Source organism: Sander lucioperca, chromosome 13, assembly GCF_008315115.2.
Source record: "Sander lucioperca isolate FBNREF2018 chromosome 13, SLUC_FBN_1.2, whole genome shotgun sequence".
In the NCBI taxonomy this organism is placed as follows: Eukaryota; Metazoa; Chordata; class Actinopteri; order Perciformes; family Percidae; genus Sander; species Sander lucioperca.
Window position 1 is genome coordinate 16,545,961 of NC_050185.1, and position 27,529 is coordinate 16,573,489.

The following is a 27,529-nucleotide window of genomic DNA, read 5'->3' on the forward strand; positions in this document are numbered from 1 at the left end:
TAACTAATTTAGTTAAAGACTGTCAGAGGGAAGTGTTCTTTGGTATGATATATAATAATGATGATTCTGAATGAACCAGATAAAACAATAGTTTTGCTGCACCCAGAAGAAGTCTCAACGTGGGATTCAGGCTGAGTTTCAGGGAACCCCATCATCCCACAGGTACAGCCATTTAATATGAGTCTATAGAGTATATCAAAGAAATTAGCAGCACAGGGACAAAAAGCCTTACCAGTTAGTAACAAAATGCCTCAAGAGGCAGCCAAAAGTGCAGACTGAAGGAGAGGTTCTTTTTTTTCTAAAATGACCTAATGACTAAATAGTATGTGTTGAGCATGATCATACAAAATGTAGACCATATGCATTACTTACTGTACATATGATTTCAACACAGAACAATGATGGATAAGTAGTACAAACCCATAGGGAAACAAATGTCCCGGTATCAGAAGCAAGCGCTGAGTATCCGAACAATATCTGTTCCAATGAAGGAATGAGTCTGGCATGGAGACTATAAACATGTAAGAGGACATTCAACAGCATTACACACTTAGGAAGAATTTACAACATCAACAGACTATGTGAGAGAGAGAGACAGAGAGAGAGAGTGTGAGAAAGAGAGAGAGAGAGAGAGAGAGAGAGAGAGAGAGAGAGAGAGAGGTGGGCTGATAAGATGTTGGAAGGAATTATTGGGAAAACCATGATATACAGTATAACTTGACTACAACGCCAAGCATGTGCAGTGTGTCCAGCCCAATGATACTGTAAATACGTCAGACTGGATGGAAGGTGTCCTTGTCAATTCTCTTCCATTTTCAGTATGCCTATCATAAACTATCACTCATACACAGTGGACATGATTTAGGCCTGATTAAGTGCTGCAGGCATACAGTTTCCTTTGTGATAGTCAGTTTAAAGGAGTGCAGCTGAGAATGAAACCTGTTGTTTCAGGTTGTACTTGACTTTTTTCCGATTTTTAAAAATGCAAATAGGCGGAAGCCATTGGCCTAAATATTCATTTGGCTTTAGCTGGTGTATGTTATTTTCACTGGATGACCATCAATACAATTTACAATAAAAGTAAAAATAGTATACTTTTGCACGAATTGAAAACGTCTTTAATTAAAAGTTAGCAAGATAGTGGTTTCCAATGCAAGTCGTTCATGACGCTCTACAATAATCCGCACTATAACGGCCTGGTTCTTGGATGTCATTTCTCAGACCTGTAAAGCTAAATGGTACACTGGAATTGTGTTATGTTAAGTGTAGTGTTTGGAGAGGCTGAATGTCTGGCTGTGTGGCTTTTTCAGATGAGTTTTCCCTCTCTTGCATTGCCACAGTAGTGCTCAATGCGTCTCCAAGTGCGCACGACCAGTCTGCAGCAGCGCTCCACGGACTGCTCGCCAGGCATCTAGCCGCTCTGCGTTTATTTCTGGAGGCGCTGCTTTTCGCTCAATCGTCCCCATCAGGTGGATAAGTCGAGTGGAAAAGAACATTGGTGAAAATATACCCTGGGGAAAACTGGACGCGTTTCTGAACCAGGTGTAATCCACCGAGGAAACTTCGTTATCGCTTATTTTCGTCTCCATGATTTGCGCGGTGAGGTGAATGCGGTGTTTTTGTTGTTGTTTTTTTACCTCCAAATAAGACCGAATGGAAATCGAGATGAAAACTAACCGAATCTGGATGTACAGTGGAGATACTGTCAAGGCTCCAAGAATGAGAGGGGAGAATGCAGACTAGACTGAAAACCAAGAGAAAGACGGACTGGCATTTCAAGGCATCAACACATTAACAAGCGGGGTCTCCATGCAGATCCACACTGCAGTTTTCACATTTGGGGAGAAGCTAAATGCAAGAAGTTGAGGCGAATTTTTTTTTTTTTAAGCTTTGGGCAACTGTTTTATTAGTCCTCATGTGGTCTCGGGATTTTTTCCAAAGGAAGAAAATTGATCTCCATGTGCGAAGTTCCAATGCCCAACATCCCAAAGGTTAGTGATTTGCTACACTTGAAAATTCATTGTTTTGGCTATAAAAGGCTTTTTACGCTACAGCAGTAGACTGTAAAGATAAAGTAGGCCTATGTAACTGGTGCTTTTAGGGTCCCTCAGCTCGTGACTGGCGAAGGACCCCAGCAGGTACAAACAACAGTCTTTTATTTTCACAACCATTTAATATTTGTTATCAATGCTATTCCCTGGAACCTTTCTGGCACACAGACAGAAATAAACATCTCACCTGTGAGGCACAGGCGGTCTGCCAATTGACACATACCTCTTGCCATTAATTAGTGAATGCTGACAATTTAATGCTCGTTTAACTGCCATTGTAAACACAGGACAGCCTTCTGTAAATGTGCTGCATGGGCTGCTGGAAAACTCATCATATTGCGTGCTGTCTAATCTACAACTTTCAGAATAAGGACAAATTCCCTTCCATTATACTTGAGTGGTGCTGCGTTCTCTGTGTAACAAAACAGCTCAGATTTTCTATTTCTAAATCATATATCGATTCCAGGCAAGCCATGATTACTATAAAAAAGGGCCCTCTGCACAAGGCTGTGCAGGAAAACTGCTCCGAGTCTTCAATTACCGCACTCTGTGTGTGTGTGTGTGTGTGTGTGTGTGTGTGTGTGTGTGTGTGTGTGTGTGTGTGTGTGTGTGTGTGTGTGTGTGTGTCAATTATAGCACACAGATATCAGCAGATCAACCACACTAATCATCTTGTACTGGCGTTTTTATGTTATTTGGAAAAAGCCAAATTAGAATGACACAACAGCATTATAAGCACAGAGAGTAGAGCAAAACATATACCTGGCTTAGGTGACATGGCCCATATAGTACAGTATGTGGTGTCACCTCATATGAGACATCTGTCAAACAAGCACTAAAACATACGTCTTTATAAACCTTTTATATGCCCTCAGTGGAACAGTGACTCAGAAAATCACAACTAAGACACATGAAAGTGAAGTACACTATTGAGACCATAACTAATAATGGGAAAACATACTTTCAGAAAAAAAAGATCTTGTTTTTAATGGAGTTAAATCAAATATTGAAATCATAATTTTGTTAGAAAATATGTTTACCGCTGTTGCTGAAAAGTAGGCTTATTTTGTTAATGACATGTTACTAATCAACTCCTGTATGGTACTAAGATCTACTTTCACTGTGTCTTTCTTTCTGTAGTAAGTGCACGTTCTCTGCGTAGTGCATGATTCTACTCCCTCTTAAGATCAAAGTTATTCGATGTTGGTGACTACAGGGTCCCCGCGTGGCCAGTTCAGAGGTATTTTTGAATCAAAGTGAAATTGTTCCACAAAGGACCATAGCAATATCAAGCTAACACCTAGGATCTCAAATGATGTGTGAAAACCTGTTACCAGAAGGGCTGGAGGAAAAAGCTCTCAGTGGAGCAAATCTTTCTTTTTATGATGAAGTTCTTTTCCTTTATGGAGGGCAATTAAAGGGCACTGTAGAGCATTTCTACAGCAGTAAATAGGCACCCTGAGTATAAAAGGAGATGACAGGTGACACAATGATAAATAAATGTTGCCTATGAACCCTGGCCAACAGTGAATTGCATGATGTTTCTTTGATATGCACCACTTTGGTGTTATTAACTTGCATGTCAGCCTAATTCATTTCCTGCCCCTGCAACATGTTAAGCTGTGGTAACATTAGGGTTGCTAGTTCAAAACCTGAACAATCACATTGTTGCTTGCCACTTGCTTCAGAAATTTATTTTTTCTAAACCTATTTATTTTTCACCCTCTCCATCTCTCCTACACGCTGTGTTTTCTTGTCCTCAGTCCCTCTGGTTTTAAATCTTTCAAAGAACATTAGAAAAACAGCCAATCCCTTTTGTTATTTACTCTTTATGTGCTGTGGTCATAGTCAACTTACTACTGATATTGGTTTTGCAGTAGAATGAGCTCATTATTGCATAGTCTGAAGGGATCCAGATACAATACAGGTTTACCCATAGACTGTTAATATTAATTTTTACAGTCAATGGGTTTACCCAATTTTTAGGATTAGAAAACAGTTTACAAATGCTAATTATTTATGTAATTGTAAACATGATTCCCTCATGTTCTATTCATGGTCAGTATGTTATCATGGTCAGTATGTTATTACGGTTGCCTTGTTAGCAGACAATCACTGCACAGTGTCACTGTGAAGGCTTGTTTCTGTGATGCTCCACAGCCAGAAGTGCTGAAAGCTTAATTTTGCTGTCACCAGGCAACTACTAAGTCAGCTGATGTGGATCAATTAACATCACTAATGACATTAACTAAAGCCATTAGTAACTTAAGAATTAAAGATCTTCTACTATCCATTTCAGCTGCAACACTTCAAGCCTGATGCTGTGTATAATAATGTATCTCTGTGAAATAGGTTGAGTAGGAGCAACCGCTGCCAATGTTTTCTCTATATTCCTTGTTTAGTTTAGATTTACTTGATAGGACAACTGAGAAAACACTTTAGTGACATGACATTTTTTTTAATCTTTCGGTGCTTGGCGTGTTTGTCAAAAATATTTTAAAAAATGGATGAAAATTCTGAGAATCATGACGTACTTGGAAGGCAAAGCACTAAAAGCTGCAAGGTCACTAAAAGACACCTCTCACTTAAAAAAAAGCATGAGTGACATAAATGTTGTGTTAGTTACTTCTTGTGTCAATTGTGGGGTCCCATCTACAGTAAACCTATGTCTTAGTAGACTTATTTTCAGTTTATAAACTTGTGTTAAAAAAATGTGTTGAATGCTTTATACGTCACTCCAGTTGTAGGCATTCTTTAAAACTATAGGTGATGCTTAGATAGGTAAGTTGTCTTATGATTGGCCAGGAATTACCTGCGTCATCTCTCTCTCTTTATAACCCTCTCACCTCTGCTCCAGTCTCTTCCTCTCTAGCTCATCTTTTCTTTCTGCTAAAAGGCAATACCAGTGACAAGTGCATTCTTCCCATAACACCTTTGTTCCTGTCCCCTCTAGTGTGAAGTCCCCCAGCAGCTTGGCAGCAGCTGTAGCAGTGTTTGCAGAGTGCTGGTAAACTGAAGCCCAGAGAGATGTCACAGCTGTACTACCGGCGAACTGACAGCTCCTCGTACCGGGACCGCATCCCGCTGAGAATTGTGAGGGCCGAGTCGGAGCTGTCGCCTTTGGAGAAAGCCTACCTTGGAGCTGTGGAGAAGGGGGACTATGCTAGTGTAAAACAGGCTCTGGAGGTGTGTGTGTGTGTGTGTGTGTGTGTGTGTGTGTGTGTGTGTGTGTGTGTGTGTGTGTGTGTGTGTGTGTGTAAGAATGGATAAATTGATGAATGAATATAGCCACTGAAACTCAGAAGTATTGATGGATGGATAGGTGGAAATGAAAGCCTTAATCTAATTGGATTGATTTAGAAATGATTACAATATTTATGGGTAACATACGGACCCATGATTATGTTCTACTCATTTCCAATAACATCTGGGGCCTTTATTTATCTTGACAGGTGTCAGATCGTTAGTAGAGTACATATTGCTAAGCAATAATGTGGGACTTTAGTTTGTTTGTTAGTCCCACAAATGATGCAAAAAACAAAAAAACAAAAATGATGCAAAAACAAAACCCCAAAACAAATAGAGGCCGTGTCACATAGCAATTCAGTTAACAACACAATGCAATAAGTCAAGAAAAAAAGGGGAAAAAGCTACTCATCCTTTTTTTCTAGAGTGTAAATCTAAAAGCCCCATTATTATGCTCAAATTTTCATGACTTCTGTTTTAGGCCTTTAGCCTAAACTGTTCTTATTATAACCAACTAATGCCAGATGTGATCTCCAAACTATTTAAGAGTACTCTAATGATTTAGCATTGCACTCCTATAACATTTCTGGACTCTTAATGGGCAGTTTTTAAAAAAGGATCAACATCGATGCAACAGAACCAAATATATCATCTTTTTTATTCCACAAATACCACTTCCTTGCCAAAACCTGCTGCCTAATGCCCACAATGCAACTTGACCGCCGACAGTTCATTCAGAGATTAAGGTGTGTAGTAGCGGCTAAAATAGCCTCAAGCTATTAGCCTCAAGCAGAGATTAGCATAGACATTATACAATATAGAGAGATATAGTATTCACTTCTTTCTAACTCCACACATCCAGATTTTTTTCATTTTCAAACTTGTAGTCTTCAGCCCCAAACAACATCAACTGAGGCAATGTATTGAGATTTGGCACAGCTCTCACCGAGTAAAACTCTGTAGACTTTGAGTAGCTCTGTTAGATTTGAAAGGTGTGAGGAGTTTACATTTCTGTTCAAAAATCAATGTGTATTCTGTATCATTGACTATTTTCCCTTCTAATCAATGATATTCTTTTGAACCAAGACCCAGATTAGCTCTTGAAACAAACCCTGATTTTCACAACCTTATTTTGCCAGGAGGCAGAGATCTACTTCAAAATCAACATCAACTGTATCGACCCACTCGGCCGCACGGCTCTGCTGATTGCTATTGAAAATGAGAACCTGGAAATCGTCGAACTCTTGCTGAGCTTCAACGTCTACGTCGGCGATGCCTTGCTGCATGCAATCCGCAAGGAAGTGGTGGGAGCTGTGGAGCTGTTGCTAAATCACAAGAAGCCTAGTGGTGGCATGCAGGTAAGGAGGGGACTGAGAGGGATGAAAGGGGTTTCAAATTAAGAGAGCTTTATTCATGGGGTAGGAGTGTATCAGTTGTTCTGCATGCACTTGCTTGGAGCTTTTTATACCATCTAAAATAATTGACAACAAAAACTGACAGCTCAAACAGCTGTTTTCATAAAACCTGATCAAGAACAGGTCTTACAGAAAGAGATTTAATGAGTATGTCCAGTGAGAGAAAATATGATGTATATTTTATTCAAAGTTACAGGATATTATTCATTTTTAATCTTATAGGGATTCAGATTATCTTGAGAACCCTGCTGTTCATTAAAGGACAATTCCGGCGCAAAATTAACTATTATTTAATAACATATGTGTACCCAGTCGACCGTTCTCTGGGACATGATTTCATGCTAATCGAATGTGTATTTAGCTTGAAACAAGCTAGCGCGAACCGGTAATTAGCTGCTAACGCTACCTTTCAGGTCAGAGGGTAAATCGCCATTTTATACCACTAACAAGGCTCAAAATAGCACCACACTTCCACGGTAGCATAATGAGGGTCCCTACATGTAAATCGAAGCATTGAGAACTTTGTAAGTGTACAGACCGTATATTAAAAAGATAGATTATAAAGACAGTAGCGTTTATTTTTACATGCGGGTGCCATCTTGGAAAACGGCGTGCAACCAGTAAACAGTATCATAGCTCAAATACAGCGTTCGTGATTCGACTAAAAAAAGTCGAACGGTCGACTGGGTACACATATGTTATTAACCCCTAGGTTCATTTTGCGCCGGAATTGTCCTTTAACAAACCCCTTGTTCCAGAGAAGTGCCCGTTTAGAGGTTTAATTGCTGTAATCAAAAACAGAATACAATCTAATTAATTTCAGATTTCCATTAATTTCCCTTTGCACTGATTGCTCTCCACTCACGGAGTGTTTTGCTTTTACTTGTTTTTGCCACACGTGTACTGTACACACTGGAACACACACACACACACACACACACACACACACACACACACACACACACACATGTTTCCCATGCTCTCTTCCTCTCATCTCCCTATCAAACCACAAAGGAACAGATGTTTTTGTGTTCATCGATCAACTGAGGGTGTTATTGCTGTGCCTGTTGTGTCCTGTTAGAAGCTGTGTATTTGTATTTGATATAATGAAGGGAAATGGTGAAAAAAGGAAATATGAAAGCAAAAGGAAGCATGTAGGTAAAAAAGAGCATAAGCACAAGAGATAGCTCAGGCGTGTTGTTAAATGGAGGTTGGGGGGAATGCAGAGGCCAAAAATATTCAGCCTGAACCTCTCAGCTGTGACATCTATCAGCCGCAACAATTCCCTTTTATCCTAATGTCTTCGTAAGATAGTGCTTCTTCCTATCGCACGAGTAGGTTGTGAAAATAGATTAGACAGATAGACACTCTAGAGCTACCACATTTCTCCAAGAGAAGCTCATTGATTATATTAAAAGGCTGTCTAGGAAAAGTGCATCCTATCTGTTGCCAGTGTCTTCGCTGAGATTTATTAAAACATAAGATTCAGTTTGTGCTGGAATTGTGTGTATTTATCTTTCTATTTTGCAGGTTTTCTGAATGATGTGTTTATAATAATCTCTGTAATAATATTTTTGCGGCATATTTGTTGTTTTTGCTGAGGAACACACTGGATATCAGCATTTTAAACAGCTTTGTGTGTTATCCTCTGATATATGAGTGAGTAGATATGCATCTATCGGAGACAAACACTGGAGCTCACAGTGTTTCTCAATTAGAAGGGCCTTTGGGGTTCTTCTGTGTTTTGTTGTTTTTTCATATTGTGTCAGTCTTTTCATAGTCCACATTTTGCTCATTGATTTTTGGGTTACTGTGCAACCTACATATGTGCACATGAAGATAGTTAGGTAATGAAATCCATCTTCCCCCTACATATAACACAGTAAGCATAATCATGCCTGCTTGTATCCACAAAGACATGAGCTTATTTTCCGCACTGTCATTCAAAGACAGAACTGCACAGTGTCCCTCTTTATACCAGCTTTCTCTCAACAACATTTGTGGGGAGGCCCGAAATGGAGCACAGTAAAAACAAAAGACACGCTGTGCTTTTGCAGATGCTAATTTCAAGCAGTGTGCTGACGGTGGACGCCTCATTCTAATATCAGTAATAAATATGTATTACACGGACAAGTAGGCTATAATTTTGTTTCTTTTCTCCACTATTATTATAACTTCACATCCAGCAGCCTGCACTCCTCTTGCTCCATGCTTGGGTGCAGGATAAGGCTGTGTTGTAGATTATTTGATGTCCCTCCTCCTCCCACATGGAGAACAGAGTATACAGCTTATTAGATCACCTTCCTCTGCGAAATATGACTACTCTAAGACATGGATCTGTGCCACTCTTTGGAGTTGCTGCTGCCCTGTGATTGCTCTGAGAGTAAACTACACAAGTTATTAGTGTCCACATGTAAAATGACTTTTGGGTGCAATATGGATGATAAAATCTTTTTGAGAAATTGAACCAATCCCCTGGATAACAAATCTTCATACAATTTTGTATAGACGTGCATGGTCCCCAGAGGATTGATCCTAATGATTTTGGTGAGTCTTTGACTTTTGTTTTAGCGTCACCAGCAGGTTGACATATTTGACTTTAAATGCAATATCTTAACATATTGCCAAAATGCCATGAAATTTGTCACAGATATCCGTAGTGTGTAGAGGATGAATCTTAATGACCTCGGTGATCCTTTTTATCTAGCGTTACCAGCAGGTCAAAGTTTTCCCTTTTTCAGTGAAACAGTTTGTGAGAGCCGTGTAGTGTTCTAAATCTCACATTTAAATCTATAGGTTAATTTATCTTACTAATTTGTTCAAATGGACACAACGGCTGGAAGAACACATTTTGTTTGTAGACACAAATAAATTAAGGTTTTACAACTTGTATAACTGTTAGCTCCACAGCTGTTCCACTTCCCTGGTTGTGTAGTGACAATATAGAAAGGGCCTGCTCCTTTAAGATACTAGACTCTCATGTCTTTAACACTAGTCTCTCTCACTAGACCTAGATTCGCTTATTCCCATCTGTCCTCTGTCTGCATCAAGTTGCAATTAGTTCCTAACCTAGCGCTGTTTATCCTCTAACCTTCTCTGACACTCTTCTCTCTCTTCCATCACCACCGAATCAGATAATAGGCCTTCAATTAAAAAAAGTGAAAAGGTCCAGCTTACTCTTCTGCAGCCCGCAGTCATGTATACCCAATGAATGACATGGGAATAGCAAAAGGGCTTAGCTAGACTGTGTGATAAGAGGGATAGGTGGAATGAGTTTCTTTCTAAACATTATGATTTCCTGTGAAATGTGTGAAATACTGATGTTTTTTTACCACACTGTGGCCTATTCCCTTTAGAGTGGTCTTGATATGAATGACATTTTGTATGCGACTCATACCAAGGGCGATACTTCTTGCTGCTGCTAAAAGCTCTGACAGCATTTTTTTTTTTGGTTCTGCTTGCTTATTCCATTTACCTTTAATGCAGAGACCATAGCACTGTACTCTGGTGAACAGAAGATCTTTCAGGCTGTGTTTAACCAAACCAATTACTTCCACTGTGTGTGCACTGAGCATGTCAGTTAAACCTGACAGAAGGAAAAAAGGCTCAGGTCTATAAATTTGTAATAGATCAAGAACCAACGCAAAGTGCTGCTTCGAGAGTTTCATTCTATTCTTTGTATGTGTGATTAAAGCTTTTATTCTCTCCTCTACCACTGAAAGGTTCCTCCTATCTTATTGGACAAGCAGTTCTCTGACTTCACCCCTGACATCACTCCCATCATCCTCGCTGCACACACCAACAACTATGAAATTATCAAGCTTCTGGTGCAGAAAGGCGTGTCTATGCCGCAGCCACATGAGGTGGGTAAACTATTTGTATTTTGTTATTTTGTTATTATCAGCGAAAAAAACCCATTATCTCCAGAATGTCAACACCTGTTCTGGGAACCAACTATTGTGGCAGACAGATTAAAGTGCAGTTTTGACATTATATCCAGTGGGGTTTTAAAAGTGTTTTATCTTGGTATTATTATTTGGTATTGGTATCATCTATAGTATTTTATAGATGATACAGAAGACACATGACTTGTTTTTCGGATGCACGTATAAGGAAAAAAACTCACTGATTCGACCATTTAAATAACATACCCAGCCATGACAGTACTTAGTTGACATAATGGTTACAGTGTTTGCATTGCAGCACCGAAACATGATCTACTTAACACTAGGAAGCCTCATTAAAATGTGTTCATGCTTTGTTTGATGATGCAGGTGCGCTGTAACTGTGTGGAGTGTGTGTCTAGTTCAGACGTGGACAGCCTGCGGCACTCACGCTCCCGCCTCAACATCTACAAAGCGCTGTCTAGTCCCTCGCTAATTGCGCTCTCCAGCGAAGACCCCTTCCTCACTGCATTCAGGCTCAGCTGGGAGCTGCAGGAGCTCAGCAAGGTGAGGAACATCCTTTGGTAGGATTTGATTAGCTGTGTGTTGCATTAATTAACTTCTCTTTGCCCTTTCACGACACCATTATAGGACATCCAATGCCCGGTCAATTTATTAGCCCAGCATTAATATAAATTGCATTTTGTAAATGTCATTTTATTTATTTATTTTTTTAATATTTAAAGGGTCAGCTATCAAAACTCACAGAGAAGTATACAAAAACTGGATCCTTGCCTGCTAAAGTTCATGATATTTCTAGATTAAATATTATAAAACCCAAAGTTCATTATTTTTTTTTTAGTAAAGCTAAATGGATAATAAATATAAGATATTATGTATATTACGATGACTATTATGATGTGTTGCACAACAGGCAGTGTTTTGTTGGCTAGTGGCAGTCTCTGCATGCAACATGAGCATGTCAATGCAGAGTGATGCAACAGTCTGTGTCTCTGTACTTAATGTATGTGTGTATGTATGTTTTAACAGCAGATATTGTTCGTTTTTCCAAGAATAAATTTCCTTTGGGACAATAAAATCTATCTTATCTTATATACCCAGAGGCAAGGTCTGATTTAGAAATGCCACTTTCTAAACATACCCTGGGGCTTAGCACAACATTATGGGCCCTCTAGAAAGGCATTCTCTATGGGCCCCTCCCAGCATCCACAGCTATTTATTCTAGCCTCTTTTTGGGCCCTCCTCACATGAGGGCCCTGGGTATTCAGTCCCATTTCCACCCCCAGTCTGACAACTCTGGACATACCTGTACTCTGAGATTGTCATTAATATATTGACTTAAATTTCAGCTGCCAGGTTCTTGCAGGTCTCTTGATGTTTAGCAGTATCTGTATTCTGTAAACACTCTTACTAAGGTGGAGAACGAGTTCAAATCAGAGTATGAGGAGCTGTCTCAGCAGTGTAAACAGTTTGCCAAGGACCTCTTGGACCAGACAAGAAGCTCCAGAGAGCTGGAGATGATCCTCAACTACAGAGACGACACCAACTTATTGGAGGAGGAGGGCAACAACGACCTGGCAAGACTCAAACTAGCTATCAAGTACCACCAGAAAGAGGTATGCATGATACATAATATTAGTGCATAAGTACAGTACAAGCTTGTGATTAAAGACTAATTCATAGCTCTCTGACTGGTTCAGATGGCAAAGGCTTTGAAAGGAAAAGCAGTTTGAGTGCCATAGTTTTGAATTAGTAGTTTATTTGATACTCATTCTGCCATTATATCACAATTAAAACACAAAACACCATAGTTTGCCAAGGACAAAACATGAAGGACACAGAAACAGCTGCTGCTTTATTTTGGAGGCTGAAGTACTGCAAAGAAAGCTGTGAATATCATCCTCTTGGCCATCAACAAAATGAGCTCACACACTCTACCTCTAGGTCAAGTGCACCACCTGCCCCCTCTTGTCATGAGAATTTAAATCTGACTGTAATATCACAGTTTTGGCCTTTACAATTGTGCAGTATATTAGAAATCATCTGTTTTTTCAGCCTTTGTCCTTGGTTCTCCTCTAGCGTTCCTTTTCCTGTCCAGCATTGTTTGCTACATTATCTACTGTACAGCTTGTTGTTAGCTGTCAATGCCACATGCCCCAGGCAACATTTGCTACATACCAAGCCTGTTGTTTTTGCTGCACCGAGCCAATGTCTTCTCACAGGTGTCACTGCCAGTACTTACGAACTGGTATAATGATTTTGAATCTTTTTTTAATGGTGCCAGAAGCTGGTTTGGATAGGATTGTATCTTTGGCAGCTCACACAGATGACAGATAGGCACAGCTTGAATACCATTACCAAAGCATTACATCTGCAAGGTAATACTTGATGCCAAGATTGTAACTGTAGCTGCAGATTGAGGATGCTTACTTCGTCAAATGAGACGTCAATAACACTTCAAATAACACGCCAAATAACACGTTAATAGCTACTCAAAATGGTGTTATTCATTCAAGTCACATCAGTCATTATGTTACTAAAAAGACAATAACCTGTTGCTGGAATTTGTACATGCAGTGCATCCAGTTAAATGTACATACTATATAATCTGTAATATATATATTTTTTATTTATAGACATGTATTTATTGAATTTTAACAGTTTATATAATCTGTAATATTGAATGCAAAATAAGTACAGTATATTTGTTTTGAATGTGCTGGAAAACAGGTATTAATTAAGTGGTTTTTTTTTCTTTTACAGTCCAGCAGTTTCCTAAAACTAGTGTGTATATTAAACCGTTTTATTCATTCTACTCTGTCGGACCTGAATTGCATTTTAAACACATAAATAATTATGAGGGAAAGGGTTCAGACCTCCACAGCAATATTCCTTTCAGTCCACTGATTTCATGCTATTGTCTCTATAGTATGATAAACATTTTCTCAGTGGGTAGAGCCATGAACAATTGGTATGGGGAAAAATGCTAATTAAAAGTTACTTTTTAATTCCTATTGAGTATGTTAAAGCTTTAGTGCATAACTTTTTGATATTAATGAACGTCCGTTACATTCAAGCCATTGCCAAATGAGTTGCTACAAAGCTAATTAAGACTATCAGCTCCACACAACTCTCTCTGTATTTCTCAGTATGGCTATGTTCAGAAGATTGTGTCGTCCGGTGACTTTCGTGCGCAGAAACTCGAGTGAAGATAATTACCTCCTTTGAAGAGTCCATGTTTTTTTTAATCCTCTGTGTCCTCCTTGGCTACTAGCAACTGGGGGGGGGTGGTGCGCAGTCACGGAAGGCTTGTATCATGTAAACGCGCCGACAGTTTTGTTGTCATTACTTAGAATTCCTCATGGGGGTGGCAGAAACTATGCACTATAGCTTTAAATGGGTGTGGTTGCTATATAAACCGTCAGTATGGCTAATAGAGAGTGTCTCTAAAATGTATTGTATTTTTCCCTTTTAACACCCCAAATATGTTATAATTGTTACTCATGAGTAATACAAGACATGTTTTAGATAATTCATCTGCATACCAACTCATTTGTAATTAGTTAGTTATGGCTGTAAACACTTTGCAGTTATTTACTTTCACTGCATATTTCCCTGTTAAAAGCTTAGTGCTGTGGGTGAATATAAAAGGCTTACTAGAAAATCATATAACTGATGCATGTTTTTCTGGGTTTAATGGAGTATGCGGAAAGCCCGGTTATATATAAGTTATGAGATGGCTGATTGCTTCCTCAGGCAACGAGACAGGGGTTAAATAGATAATACACAGCAGAAATGTTGTGCTGATTATAAAGGTGAAGAAAAAGTATGAGGAAGCAGACACATTCTTCCCAGGAGCGACTTATAATTCATTCAACTGTCTTTTGCTTGGAGCTCTGCCTGGCTGACAGAGCAGATGCACTTTTGGTGTCTCGATTAATGACGCTGCTGTTTCCTCCTTCATCCATCCAGTTGTTGTGCATCGAGACTTAGCTTGGCAGATGAATATGAAATGTTGAGTCACAAAAGGACAATTAGGTGCAGTGCCAAGTACACAGGTGGACGTGATGATGCAAAGTCCTTTGCCATCTTAACCAACCTGTTGTTGGCAGTAAATCTCTCATTGCAGACACTGTAAACAATCATCCCCTCCTGCTGCCTCTGTTCCACCCAACATCCCCTCTCCACGGGGTGTTTTAATTATTCAGGAGATGTCCCAATATGCCCTTCTCCTGCATCCTATCTATCACACCCTTCGATCGCACTAGGACTTTGATGGAATAACAGTGTCTCATGATGTTGGTAACAATCCACCCAGCTGCCCTTTTTAAATGATAAATGTCCCAGCTGCCATGACTGGTCTGGTTAGCAGTCTTTTGAGAGAATAAATCGATACACAGATGCCAAGTATCAATCTATTATTATGTATGTGTTGGTTAGTTTGTCTGCTTGACAATCCCATTTTGCAGCAATAAAACTGAAGTGAGAGGAACACAGAGAAATCTATCTATTTAGATAAAACATATGTTGACAAAGTTTCCTTTTGGGGACATCATTTGAAATTGGTAAAATTTTGGAGTTGGAAAAAAGGTAATAAATTGCAATATATTGCAGAATATTGGAATATGTTTAAAATCACAATAATATCATATCGTGACATAAGTATCGTGATGATATCGTGTGGTGAGGCCTCTGGTGATTCTTACCCTGTGTGTGTGTGTGTGTGTGTGTGTGTGTGTGTGTGTGTGTGTGTGTGTGTGTGTGTTCAAGTGTGTGTTCGTGTGTGTGTTTGTGCGTTCTTGTTTAACTATATTCGTGGGGTCCAAAAACCGGGAATACAGTATACTTGTGGGGTCCGGACAGCTTTGTGGGGCCAAAATGCTGGACCCCACAACGTTAAAGGGCTGTTTGAGGGTTAAGACTTGGTTTTAGGATTAGGGTTAGAATTAGGTTATGGTTAGGGTGAGGGTAAGGGTTAAGGTTAGGCATTTAGTTGTGATGGTTAAGGTTAGGGTAAGGGGCTAGGGAATGCATTATGTCAGTGACGGGTCCCAACAAAGATAGTGAGATGCACTTTCTCTGTGTGTGTGTGTGTGTGTGTGTGTGTGTGTGTGTGTGTGTGTGTGTGTGTGTGTGTGTGTAGTGTATTGATGTAAAACATCTCTTTCTTAGGTCATCATTCTCTCTGTTGTCTTTTTTTTAAACAAGTGAAAATCAGCTATTTCAGCAAAAGCATTTTATCCTATCTCAACCTGTTTCCAAAGTAGTTTCAGGTATTTTCCAAAATCTAATCACATTTTTCTTCATTCTAATGAGGCAACCTGTCTTATCCTTTCTTGTTTCTAAACTTAAACCCTCATTCTAAAAATAAATCCTTGAAATATGTTGATTCCTGTTGAACAAAAACAACAATCTTACTGCAAATTTCTTCCTCTTATTTTTTAATGAATTTTAGACAGTGATGACTTGATTTACAGATTTCTTGCAGAATATGTTGTAATGTAGTTACTGATTTTACTTTTATAGTGTGTGGAGCGACTATAACAGTCCTGCCAAAGAAGCTGTGTGAAACTGGATTTCATATAAATTCAACCACACAAGCAAACATTCTATTAACCATAATAAATTGTGGGATTTTTTTGACATTATCTTGACATTATGTTGACATAAACAATTCATTAAGTCAGAGAGAGAAAACATAAAATGTGCAAAGTATTACACAGCATTGAGTATTCACCATAGAATTGCTGCTGAAATGAGAATTTGCAGTGGAAATTGTTTAGATCTGTCAATATGACAATGTTTTCTGCTGCAGTCTCCTGCGAAGGTAAAATGACTTGTACAGAGTAAATGTACGAACATACAGAGGTATTTAATGGAATTTAAATTAAAGTGATGTGGCAGATGATCTTAAAGTCAGACATGGTTCTGGCCCCTGCGAGGCATCAATAGTTAAGTGGACGGTAAGTTGGACTGGAAAGGCTTTGCAGAGAGCAGGTATTATCGTCAGGGCATTTTGTCTGTGGTGTTATCACCACTCATCTCTTTTAGCGATTTTGCAGACAAACACTCAAGCTCTTATAATTGACATGACACTCGGCCTGAATGTGTGATTTGTTATAGTACTGGCAGTGAGTCACGATGTACATGTTTTTGCCCCTTAACTGAACAAACTGAAGGGCGTTTCTCCCAACCCTCTTATATGTGTTGTATGCGCCCGCTTACATTTTTGTATTTATCCTCGCATCTGTGTGTGTTTTTTGGCTTTACTGCTGCTGCGCTCCCAGGGTTTAGAAACACAATTTATAATGAGAAATCAGAGAAATCTCCACAGGCCTCTGGTCTAAAGAGCTGAGCCAACAGAGCAGTCTGTGCTTTGATGCAGCGGGAGGCCAAATCAGATAAATATGATCAGTAACCCATACACAATAAAGAGCAGATTATCCCCTCTGACTCCCTGAGGGTTTTAACGGTGGATTACTCTCATTTGTACTGATGTACTTGCAAAAATGTAGGCGACTACCTTGAAGATGTAGTTTGACGTTGCCCCCTTGTGATATCTCATAAAAACTGCAATTCAGTATTTCAAGATATTTTTAATGCCTCCATTAAATGGAGATAAAATGATGGATAAGTGGAATGTAGTGAAGGACCATTAGCACTCAGTTGTTTCAGCAATTCATTGCAACAAATATCTGTCTTCACAGTTTAGTCTCCAGTATTGAGCAATGTTCAGCCTTCAAATTATAGTTTTCTTTAAACGAAAGAGATGAATCCACTTGTTCCCAAAGCAAAAATACTCATGCGAATTGTATTTAGAACAGGTGAAATAATCTCACTCTATACTATACTACTAACTGAGCAGTGTTGTTAGGAGGATGTTGTGCTTTATGTTTTCTGATTGTTTCTGCAGTGCTCAGTTTATTTTAGAAATGTACACATATTCAGGGACACATTTCGAACGTTTTCAGCACCAGCTTTCATGTTTGTGCCATTTTGCAGTATCATATAAAGTCCATCAATAGCCTGTTTTTGTAAGGATGAGACCAGTTCAGCTGTATCAAAGGTAGTCTCGCTTTGCCAGACCATCCTCCACATGCTGCGGAGGAGGGTCTGGCTAGTCCACATAGCATTCCAGGATGGGAGAAAAAGGTGCTCTCGTTTATTGGCATTTCTTTAAACCAATCACAATCGTCATGGGTGGCGCTAAGCTATACATGGAGCCGTTGCAAAATAGCCTCGGGAAGGAACTTGTTTTGGTGGAACGTGTATGTTCAAAAGTTGTTTTAGTCATGCGAGAGAAAACTCAGATTGGACAGATAGTCTAGCTAGCTGTCTCAATTTACCCTGCAGAGATCTGAGGAGCAGTTAATCCTCATAAATCCACAGAATTTAAAATTCCAACACAAAGAAAGCGGAAGGAAATGGACATCAGCGAAAAGACATGTATCCGGATGGAATTTCCTGTGGTACCGGAGCAATCCCGGAAGTGGAATGTCGAGGATATAGACTAAACAGTGTGATTATCATTGTGAAGGTTGATTCAGAAATTATCAGGTAGTTCACATACATAATGGAGAGGTAACAAATGAGTGGATGAATGATGACTACACTGTACAGGTGTCTTTCCACATGCATGCAATAACAACACAGATCAAAAACATAACAATTTGCAAACTCTTACACATTTGGAACGGATCAGAACCCTTTCCATGTGAGTGTCCATGCAAGCAAAGGTGATCCTGACAAAGAACCATAAACATTTATAAACCAATGGTTTAACACAAAAAGTGTCAACTATATGGAGCAAGCTTTTTTTTTTGCTTTCTTTGTATTTCAACTCTTACGAAAGCAAAAAGCAGTGAAAACATAGCTAGCTGTTAAGTTGTGTGCTTGTCCGTGTCTGTGAAAGCGGAGTAGAAGAGATTCAGAAGACCTTTGATGTTAGTAAAGCTGCAGGGGAACCTGTCTTCACAGAGCTAGGAAGCACCCTCACGTATCCACTCACACACTGATACTGTAAGAACTGTCCTGGCACTTTAGGACAGTTGATAGAGTAGAGAGGCAGGAAAGGTTGTAGAGAGACACTTGACCAGGAGGGATTCTGTTTGAGTTGTGTGAACAAACCACCTGAGGCAAATAAGACACTTCACTACTGCTGAGTTTTTTTAAGTGATTGTGACAGGCAAAGGCAGGGTGAAATAACAGAGGTGTTTGACATGTTTAGACTTTTCCCCCCCAGTAAAAGATAATAGGAAGAGAGTTTGGATAGGAACGTAGCTTTATATAATGAATAGAAGGTAGTCAAGGGGACTCTGGGTGGGAATTCAAAATAGACAGCAGCAAAAATAAAGAAAATGAACAAAGCAAAAACAAATATGTGTCAGTTTCTATTGCCATGGAGCCAAATGTATGAGCATGTATGAGGAGGTACTATAATTGCTTAGCTGTTTTGTTACTCATTCTAATCCTCAGTAACAAAAAGAGAACCACTTTGCCTTTCTGTAAAATAAAATACGGTAAACAAAATAACAAAACTTCTTATTAAGACAGATTTCCCTTGTAAAATAGATGATGTCATTAGGCTTGGAGATTATATTATTAATACAGCTCAAGACAAATATTGGCATGGGTACATTTCCTAATTATTATGCTAATTATCTTAATTTCTGGCCTCATTAGCATCCCTTTCAGTATTTAATGCATCATGCTGGTTAAGGCAAGGCATCAGGCAGCTCAAGTACCTCTTGTTTGCTGTCATTAATCAGGAATAATGTTCTGAAAAGCAAAAAAAAATGAAAGCTTTTACGAAAGATAAAACTATCAAAGCTATCTTTAAACAGATTGAAACAATTCCATCTATAGCTGCTGCAGACATTAAAACAATTGCTCGTTTTTTATTTTATTATTTACTGTGCCAGTAAATGAAAGTACTTCATTAGAAGACTTAGACTGCACCCATGGGTCTGTTTCAGATTTTGGTTGCAACTTAATGAGGTTAGGCGTTTTGTCTATTATAAGGTTCATGCTCAAAAGAGTCAAATGCAAAGTGAATGATCATCCATATTATCTTAAGGCTTTCTCTCTCTCTCTCTCTCTCTCTCTCTCTCTCTCTCTCTCTCTCTCTCTCTCTCTTTCTCATTTGTAAAAAGCAAGTGTTCCTCTTTTCTTCCACCCATCCATGCACTTCATCCCATCCTATATTCCCTCTTTGCATTTTCTCTCAAGTTTTGTGGCAACACTGTGGTTGAAGTATGGAAATATAAGCCATTCTACTTCAGACCCCGATGCAGAAAGGGATCTCTGGTTCCCATGGTAACGGGGCTGCAGAGTTGGTGAACTGGCACTTAACGATGCCGGTTGACACTTTAGCTCTGATATAGAGGCTCAACGTGATATTTCACAACACTGTGTGTGCCTGCGTACGTGTGTTTGCATGAGCCCATGCTGTGAGACTCACTTATTCAGTTTTTTTTTCGTTAATGGAAATGTATCCCAGATACCTCTAGATCTTCAACGTTTTTTCAGCTTAACTGAAAGAGAGATATAGCAGGGACCCCCTACTACATATACTGTATAAAATGAAGTTGCATAATAAATTAGGCCTACAAAAATGTGTAGGGTGGCCTAAAGCCTATATACATACCTTTTTTGCATAGAATACTAAGCTATTAAAATAGCCTTCTAATTGTTGGCATGATTTTATAAATCATGTTTTAATGTTAAACATACATGTGGCACATTGAATCCTTAGGATTAACTGTATCTGTGGTTGGCTACCTTAGTGACTACCTTACCTATAGGCCAGTAAGCAGTGGGATTTTATATGTTATATTCATGTTAAGCCTTTTACATTTTTGAAAAAACTTAACAATAATTTGGAGACCCCCCTGCATTGACTCTGAGGACCCCCTAGGGGTCCCGGACCACCTGTTGAAGACCCCTGCTCTAGATCATCACCAGATGCTGATGCTTCAGTCCATTTGGCGGAGGCAGTCCCACAGCGCAGTTGCAATTTTGATGCATGGTCAATATTTTGACCTCCCTGATCATTTCAAACCTGTACTCAGTTACCAAGAGGTACAGGCAATAACTTTAACAACATTTCCCTTGTTAATCCTTTAATTTTTGTAGTCACATAAGATATTGATGCCACAGCAACACAAAACAACAACAAACAAGCCAAACAACAGAAAAGAAGAAAATATTTCCCACATGGAGATATATGTTGCAGCCATTTTCAGTTTATCTTTTCGTGGATAAGAGACATAAAATATTGTCTGTTTTAGATGAAGTTCCAATCATATTCAGACATCTCAGGAAGGAGTACTGTGGTATTATCTCAAGGAAAGCATTAAGAAATACAATGCAGTCATCTAAAAGCATGATCCTCTAGTTTCTTTACAACATGTAGATTCCTTTTTTCTGACCTCACAGCCTGGTTCCATTTTTTTTTCTGTCAAGACATTTGTTACCTGATTTCCTCGTAAAACATATCCTTTTGTGTAGATGATTACTCTTCAACACATCCTACTCCCACGTTTGTATGCTCTGAACTGGAACTTGCTGCAGATGCTAATTCGGGCATGTGGTCACTAGGGCATTATCTTCTATGTAAAACCACTAAAAAGCCTCAGGCTGAGGAAGCTGTCATCATACTCTAGTGTTTGAGCAAGGATTTTCTTTTATCTCTCTGTAGATCAAAGAGAAAAGCATAACTCTCCCCTTATTTTTTTAAGTTTGTAGCTCAGCCAAACTGCCAGCAGCTTTTGGCATCCCGGTGGTACGATGAGTTCCCCGGCTGGAGGCGGCGCCACTGGGCAGGGAAGTTCTTTACCTGTGTCTTTATCGGCCTCCTCTACCCCCTGTTTGCTCTCTGGTACCTCATCGCTCCTAAGAGTCGCCACGGCCTCTTCATCCGCAAGCCTTTTATCAAGTTCATCTGCCACACAGCTTCCTACTTGACCTTTCTATTCCTGCTGCTCCTCGCCTCCCAGCACATTGTCACCACAGAGCAGGACAGGCAGGACAGGCAAGGCCCTGCACCAACCACTGTGGAGTGGATGATCCTGCCCTGGGTGCTGGGTGAGTAAAATGGAGGAGGTCTGATGTATCCTAATGACTTTGGTTATCCCTGGATTTTTCCTATAGCACCACCATTAGGTTGACATTTGCCATCCGTCCAGGTTGACTTTTAAGCGAAATGTCTCTACAACTATTGAATGGATTAACATGAAATCTGCCTCGTAGACTGTTTATCTTACGCCATCATCACGTCAAAATTGGTTTATGACCAAATACCTGCAGAACTAATGCCATTTCCTTCAGCCTCAGCTGTTCTTTGTGTTCTTGCTAATCTAATGTTAGCATTCAAACATGCTCAACTACTGTAAGATGGTGAACATGGTAAACCGTATACATGCTAAACATCTGCATGTTAGCATTGTCATTGTGTCTTGTTAATACAATTCTAATTCATTCATAACATCCATGCCCATCCAAGTTGGAAGTGCTCTTACTCCCACTCACTTGAAGTTGTCTATACAGGAAATAAACGTGACTTTATTTGCACAACCTTGGATGCCCGAAATGACTACTGTAAATACTACCTGCCAGCCAATCAGAAAAAAAAAAAATTTTGTGTCCATGATACAAGGATATTTATTGAACAGATGATCAGACTCTCTGTATTTTAGGATTCATCTGGGCAGAGATCAAACAAATGTGGGATGGTGGTTTCCAAGACTACATCCATGACTGGTGGAACCTGATGGACTTTGTCATGAACTCTCTATACCTGGCCACCATCTCCCTCAAGATTGTAGCCTACACTAAGGTAACCAATTATCAATGAATAGCATTAAAATAGACAGGTGTGGTGTAACCTCCTTGTGTTCTCACATATATTTGCGATCCTTTGTCCTGTTCAGTACAGTGGCAGTAAACCCAGGAACCAGTGGGAGATGTGGCACCCAACACTCGTAGCTGAGGCAGTGTTTGCCATAGCGAACATTTTCAGTTCCCTGCGCCTCATCTCGCTGTTCACAGCCAACTCTCACCTGGGGCCGCTGCAGATCTCTCTGGGGAGAATGCTGCTGGACATCCTGAAGTTCCTCTTCATCTACTGTCTGGTAAACACACAAATGTTCAAACACATAATATAAACATGCATACAGAAACACATGGATTGGCTTAAATAATAGCATCCACTTAATTTGCACACACTCTTCTCTCTTTCTCCAGGTCCTGCTTGCCTTTGCTAACGGGCTGAACCAGCTGTACTTTTACTATGAGAACAAGTCTTCCGATGAGAAGGGAAAATGCAAAGGCATCCGCTGTGTGGAACAGAATAACGCTTTCTCCACGTGAGTTCACATTAATCTAAATTTGCATTCTTGCATGTGTAGTGTAGATGTGTGATGTGGAATTTTGTGGCAAAGAAAGAGAGAGTTGTGTGTCTGTGTATATTGCTCTTACAGGTTGTAAATGTATGAAAAATCTAATTTAAAAAAAGTGTTCAGTTGCTAAGAGAAACTGATGTTTTAGCTGAATCTAATTAACAAGTATCTATCCCTTGCAGATTATTTGAGACGCTGCAGTCTCTGTTCTGGTCAATCTTTGGTCTGATTAGCCTGTATGTCACCAACGTGGATGCAGACCATCAGTTCACTGAGTTTGTCGGCGCCACCATGTTCGGCACCTACAACATCATCTCACTGGTGGTGCTCCTCAACATGCTCATAGCCATGATGAACAACTCCTATCAGCACATTGCTGTGAGCACAGATCAGACATACTGCAAACAGAAAGCTGCATGAGTGTATGGAATTAGATCATCTTTGTGTTGTCAGTGCTTTTCATGTGCCCTAATCTCGGTTTCAGGATCATGCAGACATTGAGTGGAAGTTTGCCAGGACAAAGCTGTGGATGAGTTACTTTGAAGAAGGGGCCACTCTGCCAGCCCCGTTCAACATCATCCCCAGCCCCAAATCATTCTGGTACCTCATATGCTGGATAAAGAGGCAAGTGTGCAAGAAGACAGAATCCAAGCGCCCCGGAACGTTTGGAACTCTTGGGGTAAGTCAAACACTTAAACACACATTTATATGAGTTTTTCAGAGATAGAAGGAGGAGGGTCTAGTTTGTTATTAATCAATACTCTACCTTACTCAAAGAATATAATCCATTATTTTCGGATGTTAGAAATCTCATTTTAGAGCAAAAACCTTTACTGTTTGTGCTGCAACACTCAGGGGCCATATGCAGTGAGACCCGCAGACAGCAAAGGTAAATACAAATGTGTGATACTGTGAAGAAAAACTAAATATGCTTTTTCCCTCATCCCACTCTTTTTCTTACGCATCTTCTCTGGCATCTGCTGTCTGTGCAGAGGCGAGCAGCAGAGAACCTGAGGGTAAACCATCAGTATCAGGTAAATGTAGTCTCTTTCACAGATACCTGAGAACGATGTGTGTGTGTGTGTGTGTGTGTGTGTGTGTGTGTGTGTGTGTGTGTGTGTGTGTGTGTGTGTGTGTGTGTGTGTGTGTGTGTGTGTGTGTGTGTGTGTGTGTGTGTAAGAGAGTAACAGATCACACAGATAGCCTTTCTACACTTTCAATTTCAGTGCGATGTTCATCACCATTCTCTGTAAAGGATTTTCTATTTGTCCATATCTGCAGGTGGTTAGTGTTGCATTTTTATATGAGATGCAGCTTGAAATGTGTTTCCTTTTGTACAGTATATTCGTCATCTGTTTCCTCAGTTTTTATATTGAAGCTACACTTTTTCATTCAATATTAGAGGATGTAAATGTGTTCAAAGGCCTTTTTTCCACTGATGTAGGAGGTACTAAGGAACTTGGTGAAACGTTATGTGGCCGCCATGATCAGAGATGCCAAGACAGAGGAAGGCCTGACTGAGGAGAACTTCAAGGTAGACCCAGTTCCTACAGAGAAAAGAATAAGTGGGGAAAATCAATGTTTCTGTATTAACAATAGATCCCGTAACTTAATTTATGTGACGGGTCGCTTGTACTGTATTGACGAACCCACAGAGAATTAGCTCTGCAGTCGGAGCGGTGCTTCATACCATCTATCCAATTGTTTCGGTTTTCAGGCCCGCAACTTTGCTGTTTTGGTTCAGCAGCTAAAGAGCCAGACATTTCCCTCAGGAGTTGGCGGAGACTAAAACTAGAGCTACTGTAAAAGGAGAGTGAATATTTGACTTGCTTTTATCAGGTGGACACAATCGACTCCAAGTGAATTCCAATGTTGCTCTGTGTCTGCTGGATGTGTAAATAGGCCACTGTCTGCTAACAAGTTTGCCACATCAACTTAAAAAACCCAGTCCGTGTTGGGTTAATAGCTCTGCTACCCTCAAGTGGCCAAACAAATCATTTACTGCAGGTTTAAAGACTAAATTGCGATATTTAGTTTTAGTCAGCAACATAAAATTACATTTCCCATACGTGTAGAAAGAGTTAAATCAGCCATAATTTATCAGTATAGACTTTTGCCTTGTTAAGGCATGTTGTCAATTATTTGTCAACATTGATTTGAATCTTCCAAGACATGGAAATGCCTAAAAACAAAAATGTCCCACATGAAAATGTTCATGTGTGCTTTGAGAGGAAACAAAAAGGGAAAGGAAAGTAAAGGTGCTATATAATTATTTAATGAATGTATCCACTTAGTATTGACTGAGTTGAAATTGAATTGATACTCTGTAGTAGCCTGACAAGCCAGACCCACATCATGATGTTGGGTCTGGGAACTCACCATTGGCAGGGCTCAATCCGAGGGGCGGGATAAACGGTTGTCTTTCAAATTCCCTCTGCACACAATAGGATAGCGCTACAACCAACCAGAGCAACGCTAGTTGATAGATTAAACTTTTGCCGTATCCGGTCGGCAAAACTCCGAACACATCTTCCTTTTTTAAGAATGACTTCAGTGCTTAACTCCAAGTCTTCCAGAGTCACGGCCAAAGCCGATTCGAAAGACCGCTGTTCACCAGCTGCAGCAACCATCTTCTTTGTTTTCAAGTAGCAGGGAATTCACGCGGAACCGTCAAGCCGTCCTTATGTTAAGACCACCCACCAACTCTATACACGATGTGATTGGCCTGACCAGAATTTGGTTTTTCCAGCTCGCAAGCCAACGGAGAGTTGCTAGACTGACCCTGGCTGTAAATTACATTTGCTGCCACTAGGGTACGTCTAGATTTCTAGGCTAACTCTGCAGAGTTATCTGCAAATACTAACAACTGTGGCTACTAATTAATTTAGCAGGGGAGCTCACTTTTTGCTTTGGTCTCCCAGGAGCTGAAACAAGATATCTCCAGTTTTCGTTACGAGGTGATGGGCATGGTGAAGACAGGGAAGCCTGCTCTACAGGGGGCAAAGGCCAGTGGCAGCTCAGTGGAGTCCAGTCTTGCTTACCCCAATGCCTCGCTCAAGGTTTCTTCCTCCCCTCAGACCAGCCAGGTGAAAAGCAAACTCAACCGATTCAAGATCATCGCATCCATCCTCAAGCAGGGCAGTTCTACAGCTTCACCCAGGCCGCCTGAAGCCTCCAACGGTCTACCTTATGGACTTGTGGTCTCTGATGAGAGCTCCGGCAAAAAGTCAAGCCAGAAGCGAAATACCCCCAAAGATATCACTGACTTTGGCCTGTTCCAGAAACGCCACTGGGGCAGCAATGAAGCCACATCAGGTGCAGGAGAGATGTACTCTTTGTCAGAGGAAGCGGGGGAGTCCGGGGGCTCAGACGCAGAGCAGCAGGACAAAGAGCATAGGGCAACAGGTAAGGATGAGAAAGGACTCCTGCAGACAGAAAAGGAGGAGGAAGCAGCAGTAAATGAGGCCCTAAATGAAAACGGCGAGGTCTCGAATACCAATAACAGCTCGAATGAAGATGGAAAAAAAGAAACCGAGGAGAAAGATAAAGAGAGTTTACCCTGCAGTGACTCTGTAGCTATAGTGGATGTTTGACAGGGTCATCCAGAGAAGAAGCATAAGATGTGATGTTACATGAGAGTAATTAGATGCCAAGTAATGCTGGAATGAAGACAGAGAGACAATCAATGTGAGCTTCAAGTGAGGATGTTTTTGTTGCAAGGAGTCTAACTGTTCCAGTTATTACTAAACTAATGATCAGATTTGATCTTTGAAGACTCAGGGAGGCTTTTGGTAAGTGTTTTAAAGGACGTTATATTAACAGTGGTGATGCAGCAAAGCTAAACGGAGCTCTGTGTTAACATTGCAAGGATTTAGATTTTAGGATGAAGTAATTTCATTTTATCTCATCCCTACTGATGATTGGAAATTAATCTTTCCTGAAACTGATAATTTCCTCTTTGTTAACCTCTCTCTCTCTCTCTCTCTCTCTCTCTCTCTCTCTCTCTCTCTCTCTCTCTCTCTCTCTCGCTCTCTCTCTCTGTCCCTTACCTGATGTGTGCCCTTCTCTTCAAGTTATCCATCACTCACTCTCCTTTATTAATCTCTCTCTATCTTTTTTCTTTTCCCGTTTATCTCTACAACGCTTAACTTTCCCCATCCTTATCTCACTAGAGCAATGGATGTGTTCTGTGTTAGACCCGACTCTCTGCCTTACTCTGTTTCTGCACTTTACACACTTTACACTGGCATACAGTATCTCAAAGATGTGTCAAGATCATGCAACAACAATTCTGTCAATGTTTTTCTATGCAAAAACCTAGGATTGTGATTCTCATCATTGTGAAGAGTACATTTAACAGTGAGTTCATGACAGGTATTCTCATATGTAAAGTAGAACGTGACTGATGAAGAATAATAAAATATACAATATGAACACAGCGTATCAACCATATGAAGCAACATATTATTCATGTTTTATCAGTCCTACAGAAAATAAACTTAAGTTAATTTGAA

General features: G+C 40.0%; 1 protein-coding gene and 1 long non-coding RNA gene across 2 annotated transcripts; one reads left to right on the plus strand and one right to left on the minus strand.

Annotated features, from left to right (window-relative positions):
- Nucleotides 1-1,190: 1,190 nt before the first annotated feature.
- On the plus strand, nt 1,191-27,529 carry trpc4a (transient receptor potential cation channel, subfamily C, member 4a). The gene is made up of 15 exons (XM_036008866.1): nt 1,191-1,991; nt 5,005-5,237; nt 6,437-6,655; nt 10,435-10,575; nt 10,987-11,163; nt 12,033-12,233; nt 21,357-21,702; nt 22,314-22,453; nt 22,548-22,748; nt 22,861-22,982; nt 23,198-23,393; nt 23,500-23,694; nt 24,008-24,049; nt 24,460-24,549; nt 25,937-27,529. Exons 2-15 carry the CDS (start codon nt 5,079-5,081, stop codon nt 26,606-26,608), a joined length of 2,901 nt encoding a protein of 966 aa, XP_035864759.1. The 5' UTR covers nt 1,191-1,991; nt 5,005-5,078; the 3' UTR covers nt 26,609-27,529.
- Nucleotides 7,614-15,229, minus strand: LOC118496595. Its single transcript, XR_004899189.1, has 3 exons — nt 15,016-15,229; nt 11,502-11,506; nt 7,614-7,624 (listed from the first exon to the last, which is right to left on the minus strand). It is a non-coding gene; the product is annotated as an uncharacterized LOC118496595 (long non-coding RNA).